The sequence below is a fragment of the Solanum verrucosum genome, unplaced genomic scaffold (genome assembly GCF_900185275.1).
Source record: "Solanum verrucosum unplaced genomic scaffold, falcon-dt-bn FXZP01000278.1, whole genome shotgun sequence".
In the NCBI taxonomy this organism is placed as follows: Eukaryota; Viridiplantae; Streptophyta; class Magnoliopsida; order Solanales; family Solanaceae; genus Solanum; species Solanum verrucosum.
This window is the reverse complement of record NW_026020332.1, coordinates 6901888-6916984: the sequence shown is the minus strand read 5'-3', so window position 1 is coordinate 6916984 and position 15097 is coordinate 6901888. Positions and strand designations below refer to the sequence as shown.

Here is a 15097-nt window from a genome sequence, read left to right as displayed (position 1 = left end):
TGATAGTTAATTAGTCTTGAATATAGATATTTGACCAACCTAGGAAAACTAATAAGTAATTAATGTTCATTGTAATTACTTCGTACATTGATTAATTACTCTCACCATTGCACTACCCTTTAAATCTAATTTTAAAAAAGAAATCTCAATAAACAAATTAAAAAGAAAAGATGAAAAAAAATAGTGTTGAAAGTTGAAGCTTCAGCAAATTTTATCAAAGAAGATGACACTTCAAAAGGTGTAAAAATAGAAGACTCAACCAAAATATGTGAAGGCCAATTTGAGAAAAATCAAGATCCAGATAAAGGAGTCTACGCAGTTTTGACTTGGAATAAATTTTCAAGGATGAAGACTTACAACACACATTTAATACTATGCTAATAAAATTACTCCCAGAATGTTATTAAATTTGTATTTGTCACGACCCAAAATCACATTAGGTCATGAGGGCACCTACCATCTCCATAAGTGAACCACATTCCTTTATTAACCATTCAACAATTTAAATAATGCAGAAATTATATTGATAAGGCAAACTCAAACTACTCCAAGACCTGATGACACTGGAAAGCTTCGTGATGCATCTCTACAAACTTGACTTTAGTGTCAAACCAGTAGGGCCGAAGGTCACAACTATACCAGGCTTGATCACACCAATGTCTACATGACCAAATAGTAAAACTTGCAATTGATAGATACTGAAACTGAAATAATTGAATTTAAGGTCAATGCAATATTCTAAAAATCATAACATAAGCTTAAATCATAGTTTTTGAAGAAATCATAAAAATCATTAAAGAAAACATAGTTCTTTTGTAAGATATTTACGATTAACCGACATAGATCATGTGAGCTATAACATGAAATTCGGCTTCTTTTTCACACTGAAAGGAGATTGTCCTATTTGTCAAGGTAAGGACCATACATAGCGGATCCGGCTCCTCTCCATTTCTCTTCTCTCCATTTTCCCCAAGTTCCTATTTGGATTAGTGACACATGACATAGGTTAAAATAAATGGCTAAGATTTAATATCCCAAAGTAAATCTCTAACCATGATTTAACTAATAAATGCAATATATATTTAGTATTAAAAATTATTATAATCTCACAATATTATAAATATAGGGGGGGAAAAGTTCTTCCTAATTTATTTTTTTCATGGGATCTTTTTAAATTTTCTTTTAAATATTGAACTGCTGCCAAATATAGCTAATGTTCATTTTGGAGGAAATTAAAAAAAAAGTAAAATTAAATAGGAAAAATAATACTCTTCAATAGCTAATGGTTAAAAATAAAATTTTAAGGAAAAAATGCAATAAAAATATTAACTTAAAAATAAAATTAAATTAACATCCTAGGTAAAAACAAATTAGGAAGAAAACTTTTTTTCCTATATATTTATGAACAAGATAATATGTTGTTAGGATTAAAATTAAATATATAATATATTTATTAGTTAAATCATGATTAGAGATTTACTTTGGGAAATTAAATCTTAGCCATTTATTTTAACTTATGACATGTGTCATTAATCCAAATAGGAACTTGTGGAAAATGGAGAGGAGTCGAATCCCATATAAGCTTAGGTGGATCCATTAGCTATGTCTTTCTAAGACAAATCCTACAGGGTACGTAGTTAGGGACAAATGAATTGCTCTTGAAGATCAAACCTCTACTAACAGTAGGGTCCATTTCAAAGTCATCTCCGTGCTAAGTAAAATTTCAATTTAATAGATAAAGTTATAATCATACCATAGTCAAAATATTTGAAAAGACAACAATTAAGACTACTAATTCAATCATAAGTTCATATTAGAATTGCTCATTTAGAAATCATGATTTCATAACTTCACTCATTAAGACACTTACCTATCTAAGCATCTAAATCATGATTCCTTTCAAATACGAGAAAACCTTTCACAAATTATTGACACTTTATCTTAAAAACATCATTTAGTCATAAATCATCACTTTCTTAAAGCATGCATAGATTCATAATCATAATTCACGAGTTCATAAACATAGTTTGCATTCATAAAATAAGCATAAACATGGGTTCATGTGAAATTAATGAAAATCTTGTAATTAAGTTAAATTATGCATAATAAGATTGAATATAAGTAATTGAATCACAACAATTCAAACCCATGGAGAGTAGCATAAAACCCTGGAGGGGGAGGGGGGGGGGGTACTAGTAACTAATTTCAACTCGACAATAAGATTGTCTATGTAGTACAGAAAATTCACATTTCCTAATATTATTTTGTCTATTTTTATTTGTCCATTATATTAAAAAATTAATACAAATCTCACTAATTTATGGTTTAATTATATATCTCTATTTTAGTTTACCACATTTATTTCATTACCAGATATATGGCGTACTTATACACATGTATTCCAGATACATGAGGATCAAGTTATGTGTAATTTATGTAGTCACGCATGAGTAGAGGGGCACATACAAGCGAATAAAAAAGTAGTCTTTCTTTGCGGCAAGCATGTTCTAGTATCGAATAGCCCGAAATACATTATATCCAAATGTGTTTCGTATGTATTTGAGATACACTCGCGCTTGGTTGAAAAGTCAGCGCGTGAAGCTACTGTGTGCTGGATTATGACTGAACGTCTCTAAGTCAGAATTCAGGCGAGAAGTGATGCACATTGTCTGCTTGCCGACCTGTAGTAGGGACCTATACGAACGATTTGCACGTCAATATCGTTGCGGGCCTCCACCAGAGTTTCCTCTGACTTCGCCGGATCATTCAATTGATAGGTGCGATGGGCGGTGTGTACAAAGGGCAAAGACGTAGTCAACGCGATCAGAAACTTTCTTGTTCACCTTTACTCTCGCTTTTCAATTATTCAATTTGTATTATTGCACGTGACGTGGTGAACTAAGGATAAGGGACTATTTTGGACTTCTTCTCTTTAAAATACATTTTGATATGATTCAAACTTTTTAAAATTTAGATTGTGTTTGGTATGAAGGAAAACATTTTCCAATTTTATCATGTTTGGTTGGGTAAAATGTTTTCCAAATCAACTCATTTTCCTCAAATTTAAGGAAAATGACTTCCCTTCAAAAATTAAGGAAAACATTTTCCAAAACTTTCTTCCAAATTCAAATTACAATTTTTTTGATGAAAAAATAAATTTAAAACTTACTTTTAAAAAATATTTTTTAACTTCAAATTTTTATTTTTTTACCCACCCTCACCTCGACCCCCCTTCCCGCCAGCCCAAAAAAAATAAAATTTAAAGTTTGTTTTTAAAAAATAATTTCGATTTCAAAATTTTATTTTCACCCCCCGCCAGCCCCCTACACCCCCCCCCCCAAAAAAAAAAAAAATTTAAAGTTTTTTTAAAAAAATACTTTCAATTTTAAATTTTTATTTTTTACCCCCCACTCCCCTACCACCCACCCACCCCCCAAAAAAATAATAAATTTAAAGTTTGTTTTTATAAAATAGGGAAAATGGTCTGGAAAATACTCTAACTTTGACCGAAATTGCTGTTACGATACAAAACTTTATGGAGGACCTTTTACCCCTGCACTATTTAATAATATATTTTAAAGGTATATATGTGCCCACGTGGACACATTACTATTTAAAATGATGCAATATTTATGATGTCCACATGGACATATATATACCTTTAAAATACACTATTAAATAGTGCAGGGGGTAAAAGGTCCTTTCCAAAGTTCGTATTGTTACAACAATTTCGGTCAAAGTTTGGATATATTTCAAAGGAAAAATTACTTGGATGGATGTCTTTTAAAAAATAATTACGAATTTTAGCGATATTTTTTATTTATTACTATTTTTAGCAATACATAACAATACTATGGGAAAATGCATAAGTACCCCCCAGCCTATGCCCAAAATCCCTGAGACACACCTAACCTTTACTAAGGTCCTATTATCCCCTTGAACTTATTTTTTAGTTAATTGTTTACCACTTTTCGGCCTACGTGGCTGAGTCCGTGATTTCACCTATGTTAAGCGCGTGGGTGCAACTTTTAGACAGTGCTGACCAATAAAAATTGGTCATGTGTTAAAATAAACTTGGAAAAAATAAATATTAACTCAATTGTCTTCTTCTTTATTATTGTTCTTCACTAGTATACGTACCCGCGCGTTGCGCAGCTATATATTAATTTAAAATTATTTTAATTTAATAAAATATCAAATACTTCAAATATTTTTATATATTGTCCTTTATTACTTTTATGTTGTATTAATAAATTAATATTTTTCATATTAAAAAATTAATATTTAATTTTTTTCACATGAAATGTAAAATATCATAAGATTAAATGACATGTTAGTATATTTTGAATATTTATTTTTCGAATCCAAAACATTCTTTACATTCTGAAATTTGCGTCAAACTATAATAGAAAAATGATTTAATATAGAGTGGATATAAATAATGTAATAATAATACATGTACTTGCTATATACATTTTCTTATTAATCATTGAAAATAATTAATTAATCAGTTTGTTATATTATTTTTTAAAACATTAATTTAATCTCTTAAACTTTCGCAGAAGAAAATAATAATTTAAAATTTAATCAATGATTAGATGTCGAGGAACTTATCAATTTTTCTAGTATTCTAATATAGTAATTATTGCGTAAATTCATGTTATGACTATTATAAAATTTATCATAATTTTTAATACTTATTATTTTAATACAACGTGTAATCTTTACTTATTATTTTCTTCCCATTGTTATTTTTGTTTAATTATATTACAAATAATACTAACAACAATTTCTTTTTTTATTAATGTAAAGATAATTTAATATAACGTATAATTTTTACTTACTATTTTCTTCCCAATTTTATTTTTTTAATCATCTATAAATAATAGTTACAACAATTTATATTTTTATTAACGTAAAGATTTTGAGTAATAATTCTTCTTATGTTCTATTAATAATAATGATCGAAATTATTCACTATTAAAGTTTCTACATAATTGATATAAAAATTGAGGTTGCATACAAATAAAAACATGTTTGAACAAACAAAATAATTATATGCACTATTAGAGAGTACCTTCTAGTCTTATAAGTATCCTACAATTATGATAAAGTTGGAAAAGTGTAACTATCTATAAATAAAATAAAATTATATATATAATATTTACAAAATTTTACAAGCCCAAATTTGAAATAAAATATATAAACATTGAAAGCTATAAACTAACTAAAAATATATTCACAAAGTAGATTATAAGTAATATTTTTTTATCTATAATAAAATAAAATTATATATATAATATTTACAAAATTTTACAAGCCCAAATTTAAAATAAAATATATAAACATTGAAAACTATAAACTAACTAAAAATATGTTAACAAAGTAGATTATAAATAATTTTTTTTATCTATAAATAAAATAAAATTATATATATAATATTTACAAAATTTTACATGCCCAAATTTGAAATAAAATATATAAATATTAAAATCTATAAACTAACTAAAAATATATTAACAAAGTAGATTATAAATAATAGGATAACTTTTTGAAATTTTGGGAAGTGTAAAAGCTACTTTTTAGAAAGTTGAAAAAGTGGGGCCCGGCGCGTGTTGAACAAAGCTTTCAACCTATTTGGTTTATATTTCCACGTAAGCCGAAAGTGGTAAAAAATTAATTAAAAAATAAGTTCGGGGGGGTAATAGGACCTTAGTAAAGGTTAGGTGTGTCTCAGAGATTTTGGGCATAGGCTGGGGGTGTACTTATGCATTTTCCCTATGTTAAATATGCAATATGTATTAAAAGTGAATTATGTATGATATACTAGATTTTGTTGCCCGTGCTATGCACGGGCCCAATAACATAAATGGTATGTTTTGGGGCTAATAACGAAGTTTTTGAAGCAATTGTTTGCGTGGATAAAGGAATAAGTTTTTTTATCACAAACCTGTACTTTCTTTGACGCTATTGAAGGCACAATAAGACTACCCACATACAACATTTTTGAACAATTTTATGTTGTCAATTATCACGATTTAATTTTAAGAATCAGTCAATTTTTTTTCCTGTTTTTTTAATAAATATTTTAAGTTGTCAATTATCACGATTAATTGTATTTTATACATAATTTTTAACGATAGATTAATTTCAAGAATCAATCAAATTTTTTTAAATGTATTTATTTTTGAAATATTTTATGTTGTCAATTATCATGATTTATAGTATTTTTACGATAGATTAACTTCAAGAATCAATGGAATTTTTTGTATCTTTTTCAAAACATATTTTATGTTGTCAATTATCATGATTTATAGTTATTTTATGCAATTTTTAAATATAATTTTTTTTAAAAAATAAGACAAATAAATTAAAATGGACCCAATATATGTTATTTTTGTTGTTTCAATTTATGTGACACAAATGAAATTTGGAGAGTCATTGAATATTATATATTATACTTGGGCATAAACTCTCTTACGCACGGGCCCAATAACTATTATTTTTTGTCCTAATGTATGTGACACAGATAAAATATAGTGAGTTATTTAAATTTAATATGATTTTTAAATATTTTAAGTTGTTAATAATGTAATTTATAATATTTTTACGTAATTTGTAAATACTTAATATATATTACTCCACTTGTCTCAATGTATGTAGCATAGATAAAATTTCAAGAGTTAATCAAATGTTGTTAATTGTTAAGATTTACAATACATTTTACGTAGTTTTCAGTAATTTGACATTAAATAATACATATTACTACTTTTGTCTCATTTTATGTGACATTGATAGATTAATTTTAAGAATCAGTCAATTTCTTTTTTTGTGCATTTTTAATAAATATTTTAAGTTGTCAATTATCACGATTTATTGTATTTTATACATAAATTTTAACGATAGATTAATTTCAAGAATCAATCGAAATTTTTTATATGTATATTTTTTAAAAATATTTTATGTTGTCAATTATCATGATTTATAGTATTTTTACGATAGATTAACTTCAAGAATCAGTGCAATTTTTGGTATCTTTTTCAAAACATATTTTATGTTGTCAATTATCATGATTTATAGTATTTTTACGCAATTTGTAAATATAAAAAAAAAATTAAGACAAATAAATTAAAATGGACGCAAAATATGCTATTTTTGTTGTCTCAATTTATGTGACACAAATGAAATTTGAAGAGTCATCCAAATTTGCACTTTTTTTTTTTAAAAGTTATTCATTATTGTGATTTATAATATTTTTATGTAACTTTCAAATAACTTCCTAATTTATGTGATATGGATAAAATTATAAAATTAACCCTTTTAAAATGTCTTCCAGATATTTTAAGTTGTTAATTATTATTATTTTTAATACTTTTTTGATAATTTTAAAATGATATATGTTATTTTTTCTGTCTCAATATATGTGACCCGGATAGAATTTTGAGAGTCAACCTATTTTATGGTAGAATTTTAAATATTAAATATTTTAAGTCATTTGTAAATGATTTATTATATTATATTATTATATATTATATTATATTATATTATATATTATATAAACTCCCTTAGAAAATAAATATATATTATATAGTAGAAAAAAAGATTTATAGTAGAATATTATATAAGTAGAATATAGGGAGTTTATGATGGGACATTCAAATGTCCATCATAAACTCACTCTTATATATAAGTAGAATATGTATTATAATTGTTTTTAAAAATATATTATGCTTTTTTTAGTAAGAAGTTGACACATTGTATTATAAGTGTATTAAAATGTATGATAAATGTATTATCCATCAATAAAACTTGTATTATATGTGAATAATAAATTGTTCTTTGTAATCTGTATTATAAATTTATTAAAAGTGATCAAGTGAAAAAGAAATGTTATTGCTATAAATGGTAAATATTTTTTTATTATAGTATATTTTTGTAAGTTTCCCTTTTTTAAACCTTTTTCCCTAAAAAATACTTTCAATTTCAAATTTTTATTTTTCACCCCACCACCACCACCAATCCACCCTACCCAAAAAAAAATTAAGTTTATTATTAAAAAATATTTTCAATTTCAATTAAAAAAATATTTTCTACTCGAAGTAAAAATAAAAGATATTTCTCAAAATATTTTTTTATTCATAAATCAAACACCAAAAAATCTTTTTCGAAAAATATTTTCTACTCACCAACCAAACATGAGAAAATAAATAAAAAATGTAAAACATTTTCCTTCATACCAAACACACCCTTAGGATCAAAACTCAAAACTAGATAAACAAATTGAATTAGACCGACAAACAATTTGAAGTACGCAAATTTCACTTTATCCGCGTCCAAAGCCCATTACGTGAAATCCCAAAAGGCTGGAACATAGGCTCCATAATTCAACGAAGTGGGAGTCATAGTTCACAAAGCAAAGAAAATTCACCGCGAATCTTTGGAATTTGGCCCTAAATGATGAGCTTAGTCCCATTATCTTCCTCTCTGTTGATCTAACAATGGCCAAGTTATTTGTTTCTGCAAATTCCTGAAGAGTTGTCCACGCACACCAACTGTTTGATATTTTGTCGCATGAAATTTTGACTGCACACCAACTGTTTGATATTTTTGTCGCATGAAATTTTGACTGCACACCAACTGTTTGATATTTTTATCACACGAAGTTTTGACTCCTACTCCTCATCTCCTTCCTACTAAAGTCCCTAAACTTCTTGTAGGTTGTTGTCTACCTGTAAGTTTATATGTACTTAAATCGATTTTACAAGATAAACAGCACATTTAATTATGTATCTCTGCATTTTCGCCGTTTCTTGGGAACCCAAAATGTGAACAAGGTAGCTTTGTACTTCCAGAGAGCGAGGCTTATCGATTCAATAAGACTCGCTCTTCGGTCTAGTTCTTCAGAAAATCTTGTTACCTATCTGGAGAATCCTTCTTTGGATTCTTTTGTAGTCACTAAGGCACTTCAATCAGCTCCCTCTGTTGAATCAGCTCTCCATTTGATTGAATGTCTTAAAAAGATTCCACATTTCTCACATACACATAATACCCTTTATGCATTAGCCAAGATTCTTGCTAAGGCGCGGGAGACTGCCAAACTCCAAGCACTTATCAATGCCATTAACTCGGGAAAGTTCGTTAATGCGGCACGTGTTAGTTACATGGATCAAATGCGATGGTATGCCATTAGTAGAGAGTTTAACGATGTTGTCCGTGTGTGGGACGAGTGGAGGACAACCCTTCGAAAGCATCCATGTACTGAGTCTTACAACATTGTAATGGGATTATATGTTCAGGTGGGTAAGGATAGTGATGCTGTGAGGGTATTCCATAGGATGATTGAAGAAGGGGCACTTCCTAATTGTAGGACATACACTATTATAATTGAGCATCTTGTTAGAACTAGAGAGTTGGATTCAGCCATCGAGCTTTTCCATATGTTGCCCCATGTTCGGATCAAACGTACATTAAAGCAGTATTCTGTTCTAGTGGAAGCATTCACTATTGCCAATCAGTTGGATGTCGTCAAAGTCTTGCTTGATCAGATGAGGAGTGATGGAATATTGCCTGTTCGAGCTATGCTATGGTCATTGCAGCAGATGCAGAGTGCTGGTTATGATGCTGAGACAAATGAATTGCTAAGGGACATGTTATCGGATGGGAGGATTAAGATGATTGGTTACTCTATGGACAGTAGTGAAGACGACAGTGATGATGAAGATGAAGAGATTGACGGTAACAATACTAATGCTGTGGATCAACCTCACCTGAAACCATGGTTGGATCCAGCTTCTTTAGCTAATGCTTTGCAGAACTGGGGCGCTGAGGAGGTGTCAGCACTGGAGGATGCAAATTTAGTTTGGACGACTAGGTTGGTGTGCAAGATGATCAGGAGCTTCAAGTCAGCAGAAACAGCTTGGCAGTTCTTCTGCTGGGTTTCTTGTCAGCCAGGATTCATTCACAATATATACACAATTTCAAGAATGATAACCAAATTAGCTCGCCAAGGATGTGTCGACTTGGTTGATCAACTTTTGTCTAAGGTTGAAAGAGAGGGCATTCAATTGTCATTCAGCACGATACGGTTAATTATTGATTTCTATGGGATTTCTCGTTATGGTGATCCTGCCCTTAGGGTTTTCAAAAGCATTAAAACGATCTGTGGTCCAATATCTAAAAGCAGTCAGTTGCTTCTGTACTCATCTCTGCTAAGGACATTGATAAAATGTAAAATGAATTCGGACGCCTTAGATATTCTCGAAGAAATGAGTTTACTAGGAATTGTTCCAGATTCACAAACATATTCTGGACTAATGAACCATTTTGCTCTTCACGGAGATATAAAAACTGTACAGAGGCTTTTTGGGATGGTCAGGCAGAGTGGTATAGAGCCTGACGCTTATATGTATAAAGTTCTCATACATGCTTATTGCAAATGTGAAAGAGCTGCTCTTGCACTCAGGGTTTTTGAAGACATGAGGAACTCTGGGTTGTTGCCTGATGCTCATACCAAACAATTGCTTGTCAAGAGTCTCTGGAAGGAAGGCAAGCTCCTAAAAGCTGCTTCTGTAGAAGAGAGAACTGAGGAAATAAGTGATGCTCTCCCCCTTGCTTCACCTGGACATATGTTTACAGTGAGCTCTACTGATCTTTCAAGAGTCTGTAACATTTATTCCAATAGTTTCCAGTCAACTTGTAGTTGAAAGACTATGTCATTGATCGGGATATAGAGCTGTAATGCTTTTCCAGTTCCAACAGTGTGATGAAGAATAGATCCGAGAAAGAGACTTACTGCAAATGGCCTCCTCCATATTTCAGGTCAACATCATCAACTTCAAGAGTCCGTAACATTTATTCCAATAATTTCCAGTCAACTTGTAGTTGAAGGACTATGTCACTGATCGGGATATTGAGCTGTAATGCTTCTCCAGTTCCAACAGTGTGATGAAGAATAGATCCGAGAAAGAGACTTACTGCAAATTAGCAAATGGCCGCCTCCATATTTCAGGTCAACATCATCAACTTAACTCTTATCAAGGAGGTCTGGTTACATGTCCATAGCATTTTGATTATGTTGATCAGAATTGAAGTGTTGATCTTTGTTATATTGTTGCTTAAAATTGCGAATGAGTAACTGGACTTTTACTTGGCATCTGAGTAAATGTCGTAGTTGTCAGCAATGCAGCTGTTTTGCTGATATAAGGTGGTGATATTGCAAGTTCACTCATTTGCTAGGGTTTAGCTTCTATGTGGTATCTGTGCTCTTTGTAAACAAGATATACTCATGATTTATGTTTTATGGGAGGGTGGAACTGGTGCTTGTTCACCTGCTCTATGATTTTTGCTTGTTCATCCCAGGACCAATGTCCACGCATGATTGGATGTTCAATTTTCTGCCTCTTAAGACTTCAACTATAGTTTTTGCATTGTCATTAAGGATTTGCTTAGGCTTTCCACATAAGATAGGTTTTCAGAAATTCTTAAAATTGTTATCATGGAAAAACTAAGCAGCTCTGTTCGTTTTAGTTGTAAGGAGAGAACTCTTCACTTGGTCTTGAAAGAGGATAAAACTAGCAACACCGAGGGTGTGTTTGGTATGACATAAGTCATTTTCCTGAATACGTTTCTGGTGTTGGGTGGAGAGTGTAAAATATTTTCTGATATTTTAAAATAAAAGATTCATAATTATATTAGCATAATAAAATTGTTTTGATTATATTTTTGAACATTGAAGATTGATAATAACATCTAAATGTTGGTTAAATCAACGATATGAAATATGATTGTTGAGATAATTGCAAAGGTGAGGGAAGTCATTTTCCTTCTCGTGTGAAAAATGTTTTCCTGGCAATCAGACCCTAGAAAATGACTTATTTTCTGGAAAATATCCCCTGAAAAATATTGTTCTTCATGCCAAAGTATGCCAGGATTGTCTCCATGAAACTGACAATTGTAATTTTTTCCTACTTGATTAGGTCTCTTTCTCCTAAGATAAGAGAGTGACACAAGCTCGCTTGCATATGTTAAGCATATAACTATTGACAACCACCTCTGAGAATTCACCGGTATCTCTTCTTTTTTATTCTCTGTTGTTTACTTTATGAACTTTGGTAGGAAGAAGGAATCCGTGCCGTCTATATTTGGTTCTAGTATTAATCTATTTGCTGGAGCTTCCCTAGGAAAGAACTGAAAGGAAATGTCATAGTCAAGAGAAAGTAAGGATTATATATACAAATGATTTCCTTTTGCTTATTGAGAATAATTTATAAAGCATTGTTGCATTAAGACAGAGACAGCTGCTTAAATTATTTAGAGTAGGCAGAGAAGACAAGAGGGTATCTCACAGACAAAGCTACAGACAAGGCCTCCTAGATATTCTTTTTTTCCTATCCTTCCAAACTTTTAGAATTTTTGTAGCTTTCACATTAAAGTTAAATAAATTCCTAAATTCACTCTTGCTCATGCTAACAAATATAACTTACTAGCTGTTGTCTTGCTATCTAAGCTTTGCATCAATGGTAGTTCCTCTTGTCTCCTTGTTTTACAACTTTTTCCTCTTTCTCATACTTTCGTCCTCCAACATAACTGCTCAACCATCTAGCACAGACACAGACTTTTCATGCTCGTTTAACTCTTCCTTTTCTTGTGATACTTTTATTTCATATCGTGCCCGTCCACCAAATTATTTAGATGTCGGAAGTATATCTGATCTTCTTGAAGTCAGTCGTTTAAGTATAGCTACGGCCACAGGTCTAGCCTCAGAGGATACCGAGCTATTCCGTGACCAGCTTTTACTTGCACCTGTTAAATGCTACTGCAATAGTTCTCATTATTTCTCCAATGTCACCTATCAGATCAGGAAAGGCGACAGCTTTTATTCAGTTTCAATAGGAGCTTTTGAGAACCTTACTAATTATCACGTGGTGCAAGATATGAATCCAACACTAGATCCAACCAACTTGACAATTGGGGCAGAAGCTGTTTTTTCTTTGTTTTGTAAATGCCCCACACATTCTGATCTCGAAAAGGGACTTCAGTACCTGGTCACTTATGTTTGGCAGCCTTGGGATGATGTGTTGCCTGTAAGCAATATGTTTGGAGCATCTGGAGCTGACATTCTGGCTGCCAACAATTACAGAAATTTCACTGCTGCAATATATTCTCCTGTCTTGATACCAATAAAACTTCCTATTATTCTGCAATCTTACCCCTCTTCTGCAAGCAGTAGAAAATCCAAACATGGATGGATAGTCATTACTGTTTTAAGTATTATGGGGTTGCTTGCAGTTTTTTCATTTTGCTTGATGGTATACATGCGTCATCTAGACGAGAAGAGGAGGGCTAACTTAGCCCATAACTCTTCTACTCTTGAAACTTCTGATCTCTATCATACCAAGAAAACCTCAGAAGGTGAAATTATGGACCATAAGAACATTCAAGATAAGCTTCTTCCTGGAGTTTCTGGCTACATTGGAAAGCCAATAATATATGACCTGAAGATCATCATGGAGGCAACTGTCGACCTCAGTGAGAGATACAGGTTAGGAGGATCAGTGTACAAGGCTACAATGAACGACCAAGTTGTAGCAGTCAAGAAAACAAAACAAGCCTCGGAGGAATTGACAATACTTCAAAAACTACATCACGCAAATCTAGTGAAACTAATGGGCATTTCATCAGACGATCTTGGTAATTCCTTTTTAGTTTATGAATATGCTGAAAATGGCTCACTGGATCAATGGTTGTTTCCTGGATCATCATCATCTTCTTCTGCCTCTGTCTTAGTGGCATCACTTGGTTGGAGTCGAAGATTACACATAGCCTTGGATGTTGCAAATGCTCTGCAATACCTGCATGAACATACTCAACCTAGTATAGTTCACGGGGACATCCGAACGTGTAGCATACTTCTTGATTCAAGGTTTAAAGCCAAAATTGCAGGTTTCTCTACAGCCAGACATGCCACCAACTCAATGATGCTGAAAGTTGACGTGTTTGCTTTTGGGATTGTGCTGTTGGAGTTGCTTTCAGGGAAGAAAGCAATGGTATCAAAAGATTATAATGATGAGACTCTGATCATGTGCAAAGAAATTAGTGGAATCTTGGAAGTTGAAGAGAACAGAAAGGAGAAGTTTAGAAAATGGATGGATCCAAAGTTGAGCTTTTACCCTATTGATGATGCTCTAAACTTGGCTGCCTTGGCGACAGCATGCACATCGAAGCAATCAGCAGAGAGGCCTAAGATGACAGATATTGTCTTCAACCTCTGTTTTCTTGCTCAATCATCTTTTGAAATGTATGGACCATCTTGGACTTCAGGTGAAGCTGAGGAGATTGTCCAGATTGTTAGTCCAGTAATAGCACGTTGAGTTAAAGATGGAGCGTAGATATAGTTCAAGAACTTTTGTCAGTTCGTCTCAAAGTTGTAACATATTCTGGATTATAAAGCCACAGGAACAATAATCAAGCTGATCTCCAGAATATATTGCAAATTCGAGTTATCTTGTCCAGCTTTTCCCTGTATTTCTCTTGCTGCTAAGTTAGTTGCTAGAGTATATTCTTGTATTGGATGTTTTTCTCAACTTTGAAATAAGTGGAGTGCAATTTGACCTGTATTTCTTTCGTCCTCTCAAAAGAAAAACAGAAAAAATTAAGTTTCTGAAAAGACACTGCAAACTCGTTCTTATTTATATTTAGATATTTAAGATCCAGACGAGTACATGTTTATTTTGTAAACAAGTTCTTTAATTTTATGCATCCGTTTGTACTTACCTCTTTGTGCACATAGCTTGACCTCTGTTACGGTCGTATTAGAATGAATTTCTTTTAGCTCAATTCGAAGTACGGTATAAAGTAGTTAAATCTAGTGAAGGAGTCACGTGATTAGCACATTCTAGAACTAGTCTGTTAGGAAGGAAAGTTAATAACAACTAACTTTGGGAACAATCTCTTTGTATAAGTAGGAGTTAATTCTGAAAGTGTAAACAAATTTTGGATTCTAGCAGATCAATAAACTCTTTTCTTCCTTTTCTTTATAAATTTCTTCAGAAGTCTTTAAGTTCTCGAATGAGCTGTTCAAGACCAATTCTCCTATTTG

The 15097-nt window shown here is 31.5% G+C and overlaps 2 protein-coding genes across 2 annotated transcripts; both read left to right on the top strand.

Annotated features, from left to right (window-relative positions):
• The first annotated feature begins 8509 nt into the window (after positions 1-8509).
• On the top strand, positions 8510-11333 carry LOC125836607 (pentatricopeptide repeat-containing protein At5g66631). Its single transcript, XM_049515797.1, has one exon. It carries the CDS (start codon positions 8742-8744, stop codon positions 10701-10703), a length of 1962 nt encoding a protein of 653 aa, XP_049371754.1. The 5' UTR covers positions 8510-8741; the 3' UTR covers positions 10704-11333.
• A 562-nt stretch (positions 11334-11895) lies between these two features.
• LOC125836423 (serine/threonine receptor-like kinase NFP) lies at positions 11896-14592 on the top strand. The gene has a single exon (XM_049515590.1). It carries the CDS (start codon positions 12516-12518, stop codon positions 14367-14369), a length of 1854 nt encoding a protein of 617 aa, XP_049371547.1. The 5' UTR covers positions 11896-12515; the 3' UTR covers positions 14370-14592.
• Positions 14593-15097: the final 505 nt, after the last annotated feature.

Coding starts and splice junctions, on each gene's coding strand:
- LOC125836607 (XM_049515797.1), top strand. CDS start 8,742: ATGTACTTAAATCGATTTTACAAGATAAACAGCACATTTAATTATGTA.
- LOC125836423 (XM_049515590.1), top strand. CDS start 12,516: ATGGTAGTTCCTCTTGTCTCCTTGTTTTACAACTTTTTCCTCTTTCTC.